At 53.0% G+C, this 17,249-nt stretch overlaps 1 protein-coding gene across 4 annotated transcripts in view; it reads left to right on the forward strand.

The window, feature by feature from the left end:
- Window positions 1–2,128: 2,128 nt before the first annotated feature.
- Window positions 2,129–17,249, forward strand: part of SGTA (small glutamine rich tetratricopeptide repeat co-chaperone alpha) — a 28,409-nt gene continuing 13,288 nt past the window's right edge. For 2 of the 4 annotated variants that reach the window (XM_029051489.2, XM_029051488.2), the window contains exons 1-3: window positions 2,244–2,325; window positions 4,232–4,423; window positions 15,803–15,924. In XM_029051489.2, coding sequence (XP_028907322.1) covers window positions 15,825–15,924 — 100 coding nt within the window. In that variant the 5' untranslated portion in view covers window positions 2,244–2,325; window positions 4,232–4,423; window positions 15,803–15,824. Of the gene's footprint in view, window positions 2,148–2,243; window positions 2,326–4,231; window positions 4,424–7,412; window positions 7,486–15,802; window positions 15,925–17,249 lie in introns of those variants that run through there. The other 2 variants (XM_029051490.2, XM_001507154.4) reach the window with 2 other exon arrangements.

Consider the following 17,249-nt stretch of genomic DNA (forward strand, 5'->3'; position numbering starts at 1 on the left):
GGAGGGGGAAACTACAGAGATGGCGCCTTGAGAAATAGAGAGGGCGGGGAAAAGGGCCATCATGCCGGCCTGCTGGAAGGCTCCACTCTGCTTAAGAGAAGCAGCGTGGCTCAGTGGCTGGGGACGCAGAGATCATGGGTTCTAATCCCGGCTCCGCCGCTTGTCAGCTGGGTGACTGTGGGCAAGTCACTTCACTGGGCCTCAGTTACCTCAAGTGGAAAATGGGGATGAAGACTGTGAGCCCCACGGGGGACAACCTCATCACCTTGTATCCTCCCCAGCGCTTAGAACAGTGCTTGGCACAGAATAATACGGTGCTCTGCACATAGTAAGCGCTCAATAAATACTACTGATTGAATAATAATGTCGGTATTTGTTAAGCGCTTACTATGTGCAGAGCACTGTTCCAAGCGCTGGGTTAGATGCAGGGTAATCGGGTTGTCCCACCTGAGGCTCACAGTCTTCATCCCCATTTTGCAGATAAGGTCACTGAGGCACAGAGAAGTGAAGTGACTTGCCCAGAGTCACACAGCTGACAAGTGGCAGAGTGGGATTCGAACCCGTGACCCCGGACTCCCAAGCCCGGCCTCTTTCCACTGAGCCACGCTGCTCCTCTAGGAAGCGCTTCACAAATGCCATCTTTTAAGGACTTTGAGAAAAGAGGTGGCTCAAGTTCTTTTCATAGCCACCCGTGGGGACTCCCTCTCCCTCCCGCCACAGTAATTCAGCGTGCATTTCCACGGACAAATGGCCTGCTTGTCCCCAGGGCCCCCCGTCGTCCTTCTCTTTCAAGTCTCCCAACCCGCCCAGCCGAAGAAACTTATGCGTGTAAGGGGGAAGGGTGTCGGGTGGATATTTTCCACACAGAATAAGAGGCGTCCATTCATTCATTCATTCATTCAATAGTATTTATTGAGCGCGTACTACGTGCAGACCACTGTACTGTGCGCTTGGAATATACAAATCGTTAACAGATAGAGACAGTCCCTACCCTTTGACGGGCTTACGGTCTAATCGCGGGAGACGGACAGACAAGAAAAATGGCAATAAATAGAATCAAGGGGAAGAACGTCTCATTAAAACAATAGCAAATAGAATCAGGGTGATGTACATCTCATTAATAAAATAAATAGGGTGATGAAGATATATACAGTTGAGCGGACGAGTACGGTGCTGAGGGGATGGGACGGGAGAGGGGGAGGAGCTATCCACTCCAGCGCTTAGTACAGTGACTGGCACATAAGCAAGCGCACAACCAATGCCGTCCTTATTGAAGCGGGCAACCGGGTGGGTGCTGCGCGACTGTCACACAATGCACCCCTCCACCGACCCACTCTACGGTGGGCCTTTAGCACGTCGCGCAGGCCGTGTCCTGGGGGAACGTGAATAGGAGAGTACGAGTGGCGCTGTGCAAACCACGAGCACTAGAATAATAATAATAATGCCGGTATTTGTTAAGCACTTACTATGTGCTGAGCACTTTTCTAAGCACTGGGGTAATAATGTTGGTATTTGTTAAGCGCTTACTATGTGCCGAGCACTCTTCTAAGCGCTGGGGGTAGATACAGGGTAATCAGGTCATCCCAGGTGAGGCTCACAGTCTTCATCCCCATTTTACAGATGAGGTCACTGAGGCTCAGAGAAGTGAATTGACTTGCCCACAGTCACACAGCTGACAAGTGGCAGAACCAGGATTCGAACCCACGACTTAGTAAGCGCTGGGGTAGGTAGAGGGTAATCAGGTTGTCCCTTGTGAGGCGCCCAGTCTTCGTCCCCGTTTTCCAGATGAGGTCCCTGAGGCCCAGAGCAGTGAAGTGACTTGCCCACGGTCACCCAGCTGCCAAGTGGCAGAGCCGGGTTTGGAACCCACGACCTCTGCCTCCCAAGCCCGGGCTCTTTCCACCGAGCCACGCTGCTTCTCATGAGCAGCAACTGTAGAAGCACTCCACGCCGCGGATTCTCCTTCCTGAAATCTGACAGTTCTCGACCGGAGGCGCCACTATTATCACGGTCGCCCTCTGACCTCTCAAAAATCCCCCCCCCCCCCCGCAGCGCCGAGGACCGGCCACGCGGGGCTTCTCGTGCCTTTCAACTTCCGCTTCCGTCCTGGAAGGAGCAGCGGCGGGGTTCTGCCGCGCCTGCGCCGGGTGAGGAAGGGTCGCGGGGGGGGGGGGGGAGGGGCTTGAGGACGGGAAAGGTCGTTGGGGGGGGGGGTTGACGCGCAGTCGCAGTGAGAGAGAGGCGGGGTTGACGCGTGGGCGCAGTCGCAGAAGGGTCAGCGGCCTTCGGGGCGGGCGGGGCGGGTGCTGTGGTGAACCGGAGGAGGTGAGTGGGTCCGCCGGGCTGAGGGGGGAGGGCGCGGGGTACGCTCTGCCCCCACCGCCCGTCCCCTCGGTCTGAGGAGGACTCGAGAGGTTCCTCCCCCTGCCTCCCTTTAGATCCACAAACCCCTCGGTAGCCCCCGTGCGAGGGGAAGGGAGAGCCAATCCTCGGAGTGGGGGGGGGGGGGCAGGGCGGGAAGAAGGGGGGTGGGGCGGAACTCTGTCGCGCTTGGCTGCCTTTTAGGGGTGACCCCTCGGGACTGCGAGAGGCCGGGGGGGGCCTCCTGCTGAGGGGGAAGAGGGAGTTCGGCTTTCGAAAAAATCTCTTTATAATGATGTTGGTATTTGTTAAGCGCTTACTAGGTGCCGAGCACTGCTCTAAGCGCTGGGGGAGATCCAGGGTCATCGGGTCATCAAGCGCTGCCACTTGTCAGCTGTGTGACTGTGGGTAAGTCACTTCACTTCTCTGTGCCTCAGTGACCTCATCTGGAAAATGGGGATTAACCCTGAGCCTCACGTGGGACGACCGGATGACCCTGGATCTCCCCCAGCGCTTAGAACAGTGCTCTGCACATAGTACGCGCTTAACAAATACCAACACTACTATTGTCAGGTTGTCCCCCGTGAGGCTCACAGTCTTCATCCCCATTCTCCAGATGAGGTAGCCGAGGCACGGAGAAGCGAAGTGACTTGCCCACGGTCACTCAGCTGGCAGGTGGCAGAGCCGGGATTCGAACCCATGACCTCCGGCTCCCAAGCCCGGGCTCGTTCCACCGAGCCGCTCCTACTTCTTCTACGTACCTCGGCCCGGAGCCCCTGCTCCATCGTGTGGGTAACTTCCCACGTGTGAGACACCTCCGATAGTTGCCGTTATCCTCAAATCTTTAACGCTCTCAGTAATAACCCCGTGCTCCGGTCCTGTTCCCACTCCGCACACGATGTAGGGTAATGAACCTCCAAACCTGTAGTAACGGTTTGGGAAATAATGATAATAATAATGTTGGTATTTGTTAAGCGCGTACTATGTGCAGAGCACTGTTCTATGTGCTGGGGGAGATACAGGGTAATCAGGTTGTCCCTCGTGAGGCTCGCAGTCTTTATCCCCATTTTCCAGATGAGGGAACTGAGGCACGGAGAAGTGAAGTGACTTGCCCACAGTCACCCAGCTGACAGGTGGCAGAGCCGGGATTCGAACCCACGACCTCTGACTCCCAAGCCCGGGCTCTTTCCACTGAGCCACGCGGGTCAAGTTACAGTAGGACTAGTTGCCCGAGTAACTTTTCCTGAACGCCAAAGTTATTTTCCGGACAGATCATGATAAGAGGGAAATAATAATAATTGTGCTATTTGTTAAGCGCTTACTATGTGCCAGGCCCTGTGCTGAGCGCTAGGGTGGGGCCCATTGTTGGGTAGGGATTGTCTCTATCTGTTGCCGAATTGTACTTTCCAAGCTCTTAGTACACAGCTCTGCACACAGTAAGCGCTCAATAAAGACGATTGAATGGATGAATACGAGCGCATCGGGTTGGGGACAGTCCCCGTCCCGAATGGGGCTCACTCAAGTCTTCATTCAGTGATATTTATTGAGTGCTTACTGTGTGCAGAGCACTGTACTAAGTGCTTAATCCCCATTTTACAGATGAGGTAACAGGCACAGAAAGTGAAGTGACGTGACCAAGGCCACACAGCGGACAAGTGGCAGAGTGGAGATTAGAACTCCTGACCTGAGAACTCCCATAGGTGTGACGTGTCCGAACTTTGTAGAAGGGGGGGGGGGGGTAGGGAGAAGTATTGCTTTCATCAACTGTTTCATATTTGAGCACTTGGTGTGCTGCAGAGAATGTACAAAACGGCTGTTTGTGATCTCCAGCCCATAAACGGAACGTACACTTTTCACTCTTTAAAATTAGGTGTGGGGACTGGTTTATGCTGATCTGGAAGGACACAGGCTGAGAAGGGATACCCCTGAAGATCGTGATCGGCGGACCTGGGAAATTGGTTTCTCCAGATTCCCCAGCACCAGGACCAGGGGGCAACCGCTGGAGCTGGAGGGTCGCAGGAGCAAAGCCAACTGAAGGACACGCTTCTTCGTTCAGCTGGGGGTGAGCAGATGGAATTCCTTCCCATAGAAAGTTGTGTGGCTAAAAATATCAGCTAAAGAGGGGTTGAGCTAGATTTGTGGATGAGCAATCTCTAAGGGGTACTGCAGGGGAAGTTGGGCGGGGTGGGATGTGTGTGTGTGAGGAGTGGGCGGGCCGGGGGGTGGGGAGGGGGCGCTTGGACGGTACATCCCTAGCCATGGGGGTGGGTATCCAGGAAGGCACCTCTTTCACGGGTCCTCCATATGTCCCGGTGCCATGGTGGGAGACAGAATCCCGGGCTGGATGGGCTATGAGATTGGCCCAGGAATGGCATTGTTTGTGTTCTCGAGGGTGACGGAGTAGCCATATGTGAGCTATGTTTTGGGGGTGGCTGGGGCTTCCTGGAGAAGGGGTCTGGGAGAAAGTAGGGAAGTGAAAAGGAGTCTGGACTTGGCGTGCATGTGAGAGAATGAGAAAAATGAGAATTAGCGGTGGGGCCCACTTCCCTGACCAGCGTGGCTAACTCCGGCCGTGTTTGAGTAACTCTTAAAATCATAGACTTTGTTTTTTTTTTTTTTTAAGTATATCTTTCTGTCTGTGCGTTTTTTCTTTCCACTGGGCTAATATCTCGAGTTTACCGTAAGTGCTTTCATACCAGTTATTTTTGAGCCCTTAGTTTATTGAGCGCTGTGGGCAGAGCACTGTGCTAAGTTTGGGGAGAGTACAATACACGGCACCCCCGTGAGGTAAAGAGGAATGAAATTCTCTCCATTTTATAGGTGCGGAGCCTGAAGCTCAGGGAGGTTCCGAGATTTGTCCAGGTCACCCAGAAAGTCAGGGGCAGAACTGGGACTAGAACCCAGGCTTGCTGATTCCCAGCCCTGTATTTGCCCCCTAGACGGCGTTGCCATCCAAGCACCACCCCGGCCCCGTCACTTATGTCCGTATCCTTCCGCTGCTTCCCCTAGCTGTAATTTACTTTGTGTCACCCTCACTCGATTGTAGGCTCTCTGGTCTACTCGCTATATTGTACTCTCCCAGGCGCTTAGTCCAGGGTGCTGCCCAAAGTAAGCGCTCAGTGATCGATTGACTTAAAAAGATTCTGAAGCTGTGGGCTTCCCGGTCCGAACCTGGGGGTGAGCCGGACACTGGAGAGTTGTGGTTCCTCAGTGACGACGGGGCTCTTTGATGGTGGGTATCGAAGCAACTCTTTTCTTGCTTCTCCCTGCTTCTGACCTAGGTGTTTGCGATCCTGCTTTGAAGATAGCGGTAATAGTATTTACAAAGCACTTAGTATGGTTTTTACCCCCCGCCTCGCCAAGAGGTACAGGGATTTGGGTTCCTGGGGATCTCGGCCCGTCCAATCCCAGAAGCTTCTTGAGTCCCCTGTTTGCAGTCGTGGGTTGTTTGTGCTCTCGAGGCACGCGTTGCTATTAATAGTGGGATCACCGAGTCCTCCTCTCCCTGGCCTAGGGAAGTTGGCTCAAGCTACTGCCGCCTGACTGCTCCCCCTCTCCCCTGTCCACCCTCAGCCCGGTGTTTTAGGACTAGGGATTTTTCTGCAAAGCCTTAAGAGTTCATTTGAGGTTACCATGGCTTCTTGTAGCTATTATTGCAAAGGGAGCTGTGCAGAAAACAAGAATAGCTACAGAACCACATTTTACTAAATATCCAGGAGGACATATGTAATCTATAGAGAGCTTAAAGTTCATGCTCGTTTTGGAACAACTGGTGTAACAGAAGCCCGGTGTCCATCTTCAAGGTATCTTTCTAATAATAATAATAATACCAATTTTAGTTTCCTCGTCATAGAGAGCTCATTTTGAGAAGCAGCGTGGCTCAGTGGAAAGAGCCCGGGCTTAGGAGTCAGGGGTCGTGGGTTCTAATCCCGGCTCCTCCACCTGTCGGCTGTGTGACTCTGGGCAAGTCACTTAACTTCTCCGTGCCTCAGTTACCTCATCTGTAAAATGGGGATGAAGACTGTGAGCCTCACGGGGGACAACCTGATTACTCCGTATCTCCCCCAGCGCTTAGAACAGTGCTCGGCACATAGTAGGCACTTAACAAATACCAACATTATTATTAGTTTGTTGAGTGCTCACTTTGTGCCAAAATAATCAGGTTGGACACAGTCCCACTTGGGGCTCACAGTCTCAGGGGAGGGAGAACAGGCATTGAATCTCCCTTTTACAGATGAGGAAACTGAAGCCTGGGGAAGTGGAATGACTTGCCCAGGGTCACTCAGCAAGCAAGTGGCAGAGCTGGGGTCAGGACCCACGTCCTCCCACTCCCAGGCCCGTGCTCTTGCCACTCGGCTTCCCTTAGCTCTGAGGATCAGCTCTCTTTCCCTTGTCCTCAGGGGATCCTGCTGGAAGCCAGCCACCTTCTGCCCCCGGGGAGCATAAGGTAGATGCCACTCCTGCAGGTTCTTAGTTTGTTGTTCATTCATTGTCTTTACTAAGCGCTTTCTGTGTGCAGAGCATTGTACCAAGCTCCTGGGAAGGTACAGTACGACAATAAAGAGTGACAGTCCCTACCCACAGCGAGTTGAGTTTTGTACCCTCCGGTCCCTGCAGCTGAAGTGGGCCTGCCGACTTCAGCTGCCATGCAGGGTCATGGGGAGTGGTTTTGTTTTCCAATTCTGTGCCTCTCTCCACCTAAAAATGGCAGGCACTTTACAGACAAATCTTAAAGCTTTGGGTTAGATCCTTGAGTCCCTCAGATATCCTCGGTTAAATGTAAACAAGGTCGTGATTGAGTCAGACCCACGGTGGGTGTAGCTCAGGACTCGGCTTCCGTCAGCAGCTGCGGGACGCTTGGGGAAACTGCGTGGTTGAGGAAGGGCCGACTGACACTTCAGTGGAAAGAGCGCAGGCCTGAGAGTCAGAGGACCTGGGTTCCCATCCCGGCTCCACCTCTTGTCTGCCGTTGGGTAAGTCACTTCACTTCTCAGTGCCTCAGTTTCCTCATCCGTACAATGTTCTCGATACCTGTTCTCCTTCCTACTTAGACTGCGAGCCCAATGTGGGACGGGGACTGTGTCTGAGCCGCATGTACTGATGTACCTCAGTGTTCGACACCTAGTAAGTGCTTAACAAGTACCACAGTTGTTTTCATTATTATTATTCCCGCTCGCTTTCCCTCCGTGACTCACTATGGAGTCCTTGTCCGTGAGTTTATCGGAACCACTTGATATTTTCAGGTGCACCTAGTTGGGGTGGGGAGGATTCAGTAAATCTCATTACTCGGACTACTACCAGAGAAGCAGAGTGGCTTAGGGGATAGAACACGGGCCTGGGAGTCGGAAGGACCTGAGTTCTAATCCCGGTTCCGCCACATGTCTGCTGCGTGACCACGGGCAAGTCGCTTTAACTTCTCTGGGCCTCAGTTACCCCATCTGGAAATGGGAATTAATAATAATAATGATGATGCTGGCATTTTTTAAGCGCTCACTATGTGCACAGCACTGTTCTAAACGCTGGGGGGGATACAGGGTGATCAGGTTGTCCCACGTGGGGCTCACAGTTTTAATCCCCATTTTACAGATGAGGCAACTGAGGGACAGCGAAGTTAAATGACTTGCTGACAAGTCACTGACAAGCGGCGGGGCCGGGATTAGAACCCATGACCTCTGACTCCCAAGCCTGGGCTCTTTGAGCCCCGTGTGGGACAGGGACTGTGTCCAACCTGCTTAACTTGCCCCAGCGCTTAGACTAGTGCTTGGCACGTAGAAAGTGCTGAACAAGTACTATTATTAATATTACTACCACTCTTTCCTATGGGAGCAAATCCCCTCTGCCTCCTATTATTTGTTCCGAACCTGCCCCGCTCAAGGTACGGTGGGACGCCCCCTCATCCTGGTAGAACGGGATTTGGGCAGCAACGATTCTGCGTCCGCCTTGTCCGCCTTAGTAGTTCTGTTAAGCCTCAGTCCTGTCCCCTCGCAGCTTGCGCTTTTCCCGCCAGTTTTCACTTTGCACACGGGGACGTAAAGGAGGCAGGGATTTGGTTTGAGGACTGGGGTGGTGTGGAGGCTTAGAGGTCTGAGATGAGTGAGGCTGGGAGTCCACTCGTATAGCTCTGGGGGCCATCACTCCATCGCCGCTCCAACCTCGCCCTGACCATCCTGGTTGCTCCCTGACGTCCCTTTTCAAAAAACGGTATCTGTTAAGCGTTTACTATGTGCCAGGCACTGTGCTAAGCGCTGGGGTGGTTACAAGCCAATCAGATGAGACGCTGTCCCTGTCCTACGTGGGGCTCCTGGTCTTAATCCCCAGTTTTCCAGATGAGGTAACTGAGGCCCAGAGAAATGAAGTGACTTGCCCAAGGCCACACAGCAGACAGGTGGCGGAGCCGGGATTAGAACCTGCGTCTTTTTTTACTCCCGGGCTCTGTCTGCTAGGCCACGCCGCTTCTCCACCGGCAAAGTCACTGACAGAGTTTGCATGGGACAGGTGTATTTTTTTTGCTGGAAAACTTCCGCTTTGGACCCAAGTCTACGTGAGGCAAGACCAACACTTGGTGTCAAACCATTTTTGCAGGGAGAGTTCGGTGTAGGCAAGGGTAATATTTCTGGGGCCAAGATTTCAGCGTGTCCTGATTTGACAGACGGCTCTTTGGATTCTTCCGTTTTCCCAGCCGCGTCCCCTCGGGCTGGCGAGCCCGAGGGCAGTCCACGGGGGCAGTCAGGCAGCAGGTACTGGGTAGCGGGGAGGGTAACGGTTCAGAGCTGCCAGGGCCTCTGAGCAGCAGCTGTCGGTGAAGCAGCCAGTGTGGTGTAGTGGATAGAGCCCGGGCCTGGAAGTCAGAAGGTCGTGGGTTCTAATCCCACGGGTTCTGCTCAGTTCTCAAAGTCCGGCACGATGCCTACCGGGGGGGGGCCTTCCGGGATCCTTCTAATGAGAGTGGCCTTGGCCTATCGCTGTGCTGTCACATGAGGCTTCTGGGATTCTAACCTTGTTCGGAACAGCGTGCTTCCCACCCCTCACACCCAATCAATCCCTCCCTCCCACTGCCAAGCCGCAGCCTTGAAAAGTTTAGGAGCGGGAGGCCATCAGCGAGGCCGTCCCGAGCCGGGCCCACCGGTCGCCCAGCCCGGGGCTCTGCCTCCGGACGCTCGGAGGGATCGGGTGACTGTAGCGGGCACTGCGTCCAACCGGATTTGCTCGTATCCACCCCGGGGCTTAGTACGGTGTCTGGCACGTGGTAAGCGCTAAACAATTGCCATTATTATTGTTACTCCACACAGTCGCGTGGTCAGAATTCCAGGTCTACATGGACTCCCACAAGCAGCTTTTAGCCGATCTGGAAAAATTCTGTCCCAGAGGCAATTTCAAATTGAGAAGCAGCACGGCCTAGCGGGTAGAGCACAGGCCTGGGAGTCCGAAGGACCTGGGTTCTCGTCTGGCTCTGCCACTTTTCTGCTGTGTGACCTTGGGTGAGTCACTTTACTTCCCTGGGCCCGTTACCTCATCTGTGAGATGGGGATTATTTTCCTGAGCCCCGTGTGGGACGTGGACTGTGTCCAACCTTCTAAGCTTGTATCTCCCCCAGCGCTTAGTACAGCCCCTGCCACATAGCGCTTAACAAATACCACAGGAAAAAACCCATCCGTGGGTCTGAAAGGGCGCCATTGCGAGTAGCACGGTCTATTAATGATGATAGCATTTGTTAAGCGCTTACTACGTGCAAAGCACTGTTCTAAGCGCTGGGGCGGATACAAGGTGATGAGGGTTGTCCCACGTGGGGCTCACAGTCTTAATGCCCATTTTACAGATGAGGTAACCAGGGCACAGAGATGTTACTTGCCCAAAGTCACACAGCTGACAAGCGGCGGAGCCGGGATTTGAACCCCTGACCTCTGGGGCCCAAGCCTGTGCTCTTTCCACCGAGCCACGCTGCTTCTCACGTTGGTCTACTGGAAAGAGCACAAGCCTGGGAGTCAGAGGCCTGGGAGTCAGAGGACCTGAGTTCTAGTCCCGGCTCTGCCACTTGCCTGCTGGGTGACCTTGGGCAAGTCACTTCACTCCTCTGCGTCAGTTACCTCATTTGTGAAATGGGATTAAGGCTGCGAGCCCCATGTGGAACGTGGACTGTGTCCACCCTGATTATCGTGTGTCAATGTCCCAGCGCTTAGTACAGTGCCTGGCACACAGTAAGCGCTTAACAGACACCATTAAAAACAAACAAAAAGGAGTCCTCCATCCCCAAAGAAGTGTTGGTTTGGTTTTTAAGTGGTCGTATTTCTGAGGCGCATAGTTCTGGGTGCTCTAGAAAAGTGGGAGTACTACAGGCGCTAGAGAAAAAGTAAAGAATTACTGCTATTAGGACAGAGGCCTTGGTAGTCATTTTTAAAACTATTGTCTGGACCCCTATTTTTTTTTTCAAGTTATGCTCTTAATGATAGTCATCTGAATAGGGCGATCAACAGCCCCCTCCTGACTCAGCCCCACAGTCCATCCAGCCCAGGACTCTTGTCTCCGACAGCCACCCCGGGACCCCCTTTGGAGGGACTCTGGGATAGATTGTATTGTCCTCTCCCAAGTAGTAATAATAATAATAATGTTGGTATTAAGCGCTTACTATGTGCAGAGCACTGTTCTAAGCGCTGGGGTAGACACAAGGGAATCAGGTTGTCCCACGTGGGGCTCACAGTCTTAATCCCCATTTTACAGATGAGGGAACTGAGGCCCAGAGAAGCGAAGTGACTTGCCCACAGTCACACAGCTGACAAGTGGCAGAGCCGGGATTCGAACCCATGACCTCTGACTCCAAAGCCCGTGCTCTTTCCACTGAGCCACACTGCGTCTCAAGTGTTTAGTACAGTGCCCTGCAAGCGCTCAGTAAATGCCGTTGGTTGATTGATCACTGTCTTCTTGATTGGTCACTGTCCTTTTGATTAGGGATGGACCGTCTGCCACCCCACACGTTCCCTTCTCCATCTGTGACTTTCCCTCTAGTGATCCAGCGTGGTTTGCTCTTCTATGGATCGATCCAAGTTTATCTCAGGGAGCCGATACCAGATGTGAATAACCAATCATTTAAGCCCGTAGATGGATCCTTTGGGTGAAATCAGGAGGAGTTCCCTCCTTACTATCCAAAGATCAAAAACGGGTTCCCGTCTCTTCGTGGTGTCCCGATTTTGGAAGTGAAACGAGGTGCTTCTTATTTCTGTCCCTCTAATCCTGGTTCTCCTGGGGCCACAACACAGACTGTTAGTTCCGTATATATTACGGATGAGAGGCTCACAAAGGGTAACTAGTGGGAAAGTCGGGGATGTCGAGGGGGAAGTTGGGGGTGTCCGACAGGCCGCCGTTAACCTCGAAGGCGGGTGAACAGGAGGGCTCACCTCCGAGCGATCCCTCCGAGCGTCCGGAGACAGAGCCCCGGGCTGGGCGACCGGTTGGCCCGGCTCGGGACGGCCTCGCTGATGGCCTCCCGCTCCTAAACTTTTCAAGGCTGCGGCTTGGCAGTGGGAGGGAGGGATTGATTGGGTGTGAGGGGTGGGAAGCACGCTGTTCCGAACAAGGTTAGAATCCCAGAAGCCTCATGTGACAGCACAGCGATAGGCCAAGGCCACTCTCATTAGAAGGATCCCGGAAGGCCCCCCCCCCCCCCCGGTAGGCATCGTGCTGGACTTTGAGAACTGAGCAGGTTTATTTTGTTAATGAATTGTACATCGCCTTGATTCTATTTAGTTGCCATTGTTTTTACGAGATGTTCTTCCCCTTGTCTCTATTTATTGCCATCGTTCTCGTCTGTCCGTCTCCCCCGATTAGACCGTAAGCCCGTCAAAGGGCAGGGACTGTCTCTATCTGTTGCCGACTTGTTCATTCCAAGCGCTTAGTACAGTGCTCTGCACATAGTAAGCGCTCAATAAATACTGTTGAATGAATGAATGAATGACTCTGTCCCTCTTGGACCGAGCTTTGAAATGCCGCAACAGGCTCAAGGTTGCTTATTGGCCTTGTCTTTTGAGCAGCTACTCAGTCACTAACTCCCTTGCTTAGAAGAAGCGTGGCCTAGTGGGAAGAGCCCGGGCCTGGGGGGCGGTCCGAGGACCTGGGTTCTAAACCCAGCTCTGCCACTGGTTTGCTGGGTAACCTTCAGCGAGGCACTTCACTGCTCTGTCCTTCAGTTTCCTCATCTACAAAATGGGGTTCGATACCTAGTCACCCTCCTAGTTAGACTGCGAGCCCCACGTGGGAAAGGGTTCGTGTCCAACGTGACTAACTTGTATCTATCCCAGTGCTTAGAAGAGTGTTTGACACAAAGTAAGCGCTTAACGAATGCCTTAATTTATAATTCATTCCTCTCCCTTCCTTCTTCTCCCAGCACTTAGATGTGTTACGGGTAGATGACCTGTCATTTGTCATTTCCATATTGGTTCGTTTGGGTTTGCGCCTTCTCCCCACCGAAGGGCCCCCGAGACCGGATCTTGTTTTTCTCTCGAACCCCTGACTAGCCAGCACGGTACTCTATTCAAAGCGAGCGCTTGGTGAATACCTTTGGACTCCCTCCCAGAGAGGGGAAATCATTTTTCTTCCTTTCCTCTGTGCCTTGTTCGGCTCCTTTCCTCCATCCCGTTTCCATTTCCGTCTCCGATCAAGCCTTTGCTTGGACTCCTCGCCCTTCAGTAAAGACGGTATTTGTTACATGTTTACTACGTGCCCGGCACCGTACTAAGCGCTGGGGTGGATACAAGCAGTTCGGGTTGGACACAGCCCGTGTTCCACGTGGGGCTCACAGTCTCGGTCCCCATTTTACAGATAAGGTAACTGAGGCACAGTGAAGCGATTTACCGAAGGTCACACAGCAGGCAAGTGGCAGAGCCGGGACTAGAACCCATGGCCTTCTGACTCCCAGGCCCGTGCTCTGTCCGCTACACTTTTGTAAGGCCATCGGGCCATCTGCAGATATTATAAGGTCAAAACCAGTCTATGATTCCGTCTCCAGTAGTGGCCCCAGGAGACTCAAAGGAATGATGAGTTGGTCACCCTCCTGGACCTCCTTGTTAGGGGTGGGTTGATCCAAACCCCTCTTGCACCTTCTAACATCGCTCAATTCTCCCTGCATCTCCCTCTCTTTCTTTCTCACTCAGTTGTGACAAGCAGCGTGGCTCAGTGGAAAAAGCCCGGGCTTGGGAGTCAGAGGTCATGGGTTCTAGTCCCGGCTCCACTGCTTGTCGGCTGTGTGACTTTGGGCGAGTCACTTCACTTCTCTGAGCCTCAGCTACCTCATCTGTAAAATGGGGATCAAGACTCTGAGCCCCACGTGGGCCAACCTGATCACCTTGTACCCCCCCCCAGCGCTTAGAACAGTGCTTTGCACATAGTAAGCGCTTAACAGATGCCATCATTATTATTGTTACTATTTACTGAGCACTTACTGTTTGCAGAGCACTGTACTAAGCGTTTGGGAGAGTACAATGCAACAGAGGTGGTAGACATATTCCCTGCCTATAACGAGCTTCCCCTCGCACGCTCGTCCTCTGTCACTCGCACGCTCTCTCTCTCTCTCTCACTCACTCTCATATCACCCCATGGGAGCACCATCCCTGGAGCAGCCCCGGGTCTGTTCCACCCAGGATCCCGTTTCCGTCCGTGGCATCGGAACACTCGGGGGCATCGTGTGCTGTTTGCCCCCCTGGAACCTGCCTTCGGGTCATTTTTTCCTCCCAAAGGTTCCTAGACTTGTCCTTGTCTTTATATCGCCCTTTGCCAATCTGGGCCCAGCCCTTTTCCCTCTAAAGCCCCCCTTCCAGCCCACCCTGGGGTTCGGCTGGCTGCCAGGAGTCCCGTCCCCTCAGGCCTGCCCCTGTGAGCTTTGGGATTCTTCAGCAGGGACTCCTGAGGGAAGCTGGATTTTCTTTGCTTTACCACAGCAGAGGTCGCCAGGAAATTAGCCAGAATGTCACGTGCTGCTCCGAGTTGGCTTGCTCAATACATGCCTTTTTCCTAGCCAAGGTCTACTCGGAGCACAAAAGCTCTTTCGCTTGGTGTTGACAGACGTCAGCAAAGAGGAAATGTGCTGGTGTGGCAGATTGTTAAGATTCAGCACCAAATTTTAGAGCCCCGCCCCACCCCCCAGGCCCCCCAATCGTGGCAGCTTGAGAAGCAGTGTGGCATAGTGGATAGAGCCTGGGCCTGGGAGTCAGGAGGTCATGGGTTCTAATCCCGGCTCTGCCGCCCGTCTGCCGTGTGACCTTCACTTCTCTGGGTCTCAGTTACCTCATCTGCAAAATGGGGATTGAGGCCGTGAGCCCCACGTGGGACAGGGACTGTGTCCAACCCGATTTGCTTGTATCCACCCCAGCGCTTAGTACAGTGCCTGGCACATAGTTAAGCGCTTAACAAAAACCATAATTATTATTATTATTACTACCAGGTGGGGCTGCACAGCTCTCCTAGAGGCTGGAGGTGGTGGGGTGTTAACCAGAGATGGAGCGGAGAAATTTGGGGGTGGTATCCAGGTATCCGCCTGTCCTTTCGAGGGATAAATTGATTTTGACTTTATGGATACCATCCTTGTGATGAAAACTCTCTCATAAACAAAGTCTTCTACCCAATCCTGACCAGTCCCACTTTACTTTATTAGCCTTCATCTTCATCAGCACTTTCTGGGTGCCCGTTGTGTGCAGGGCACTGTACTAGATGTTTCGGAGACAGATGTATGTCCCTTTGTCGTTCCCCTTTGATTTTAAGCCCTTTGAAGGTGGGGACTGTGTCATTTCCTTCTATTCTTTGTTCCCAGTTGCCTAAAATGCAGGCACCTAGTAACTGCTGCCCTCAAAGTGTTTTCAGTCTAGTGGAGGAGCCTCGCAGACACAGATCAATAAGAGCCCCGCAGCTTTAAATCCGTGATGATGATAATAGTAATAATGATGGTATTTAAGCGCTTACTATGTGCCAAGCACTCTTCTAAGCGCTGGGGTAGATGCGCGGTGATCAGGTCGTCCCACATGGGGCTCACAGTCTTCCTCCCCATTTTACAGATGAGGTAACTGAGGCACAGAGAAGTGAAGTGACTTGCCCCAAATCACACAGCTGATGAGTGGCGGAGCTGGGATTAGAACCCACGACCTCTGACTCCCAAGCCCATGTTCTTTCCACTAAGCCACGCTGCTTCCCGTGATAAATAGTAGTCACTTAAGAGGCCCGCGGAGACGGGCGGAATAATAATCACGGGGGGGGCTTCCTGGAGGAGGCGGCTTTGACGAGATGGGTTTAGGTGATGGGCTGGGTTGACGAGCCAGAATTTAGCATGCGGAAGCGTGTGGGATGTACTCTAAGTGATCGCGTCGCCATTTTTAATCCTGCTTCTGGCTTTTCTGCGTTTGGCATCTGTAAATTCTGTTTGGGCTTCCCCCCCCCCCCCCCCCCCCCCGCCCCTGCTCCTCAGGAACCATCTTTCAGGTGGCAACATGGAGAACAATAAGCACCTCGCTTACTCTATCATCCAGTTTCTCCACGACCAGCTCCAGAATGGCGGGCTCTCTCCTGATGCACAAGAAAGCTTGGAAGGTAAGTGGTAGGGAGATACCCATCCATGGTACTGGGCTCAAGAGGACCTCTTCCCCACCGCCCCCAGTCCCTCCGTGAACCATTCTGGATGTATCCTGACGGCATCTAGAGTGGGCTTCTGGGCGGCAAGAGTACGGGCGTGATCCCAGAGATTCTTTTAGATGGCTAGCTCTCCCCCGAAATGGTCTGACTTTCCTCTAGGTGACGATAACTGTGGTGTTTGGAAGGGGCTTACTTTATGTCCGTCAGATCAGACTCAGGGCTCACGGGTGTTTAATCCCTATTTTCCAGGTGAGGAAACTGACTCACAGACTTGCCCAAGGTCACACAGCAGGCATGTGGCAGAGCTGAGGGTAGAACCCTGTCCTGTGCTTTTTCCTCTAGGCCACATTGCCCTCCATGATCGAGCAATCAGTCAGTGGTATTTATTGACCTCTTACTGCGTGCAGAGCATTGTGCTGAGCGTTTGGGAGATTAGGATACAATCGAGCTAGTAGACATGATCCCTGCCCTCGAGGAACTCATAGTCTTGTCCTCTTCTCTGCTCCTAGGGGCTTCCCACACCTGCCTAGCATTGATGAAGCCGGGGAGCCAGCTGGGTCCGGTAAAAAAGCAAGGCAATTCGGACTTAACCCCTGGCCTTTCCTTTACTTAACCCCCTGCCCCCCATAAAGGGTCCACCTGTGCAGGGGCCAAGCCTTCCTATTGCCTTCACCGATCAGTCGGTGGAATTTATTGACCACTTCTTGTGTGCAGAACACTGTACTCTGGGAGAGTACAATACAGCAGAATTGGTAGGCTTGTTGTGGGCAGGGAATGTGTCCGTTCATTGCTATGTTGTACTCTCCCAAGCGTTTAGTACAGTGCTTTGTGCCCAGTGAGTGCTCAATAAATACGATTGAATAAAGAGACATATTTCCTGCCCACAATGGGAATTTTCCCCAACCATCAAGTTTTTTGTAATCCTGGGCCCTTTGGCCTGCAACACTTCAATGGGAGGGTTTCTCAGCTGGAGGAGCCCAAGATTTCTTGAGTAAATCCCCACCACCCTCCTGTGACTGACGGTTCTAGTCCCCGACACCCGCATGGGAATCAGCTGGGGGTCGGCCACCTGGGCCTGCTCCAGGCTTGAGGGTATAGCTGGGCTCGGGGGGGTTCACCCGCCTCCCACCCCTCCCTCGACAAGGTGGACGTAGCCCCCTGGAACACAGACCACAGGGGCTTTGCCTTCCATATAACAGAGAGAAGAGAAATAGTATTACGAAAGCAAGGCAGTTGAAGAAGTAGTAAAACGGACAAGCGACTGGTATTGACCAAGCTCGCCG

This window comes from Ornithorhynchus anatinus, chromosome X1 (assembly GCF_004115215.2).
Source record: "Ornithorhynchus anatinus isolate Pmale09 chromosome X1, mOrnAna1.pri.v4, whole genome shotgun sequence".
In the NCBI taxonomy this organism is placed as follows: domain Eukaryota; kingdom Metazoa; phylum Chordata; class Mammalia; order Monotremata; family Ornithorhynchidae; genus Ornithorhynchus; species Ornithorhynchus anatinus.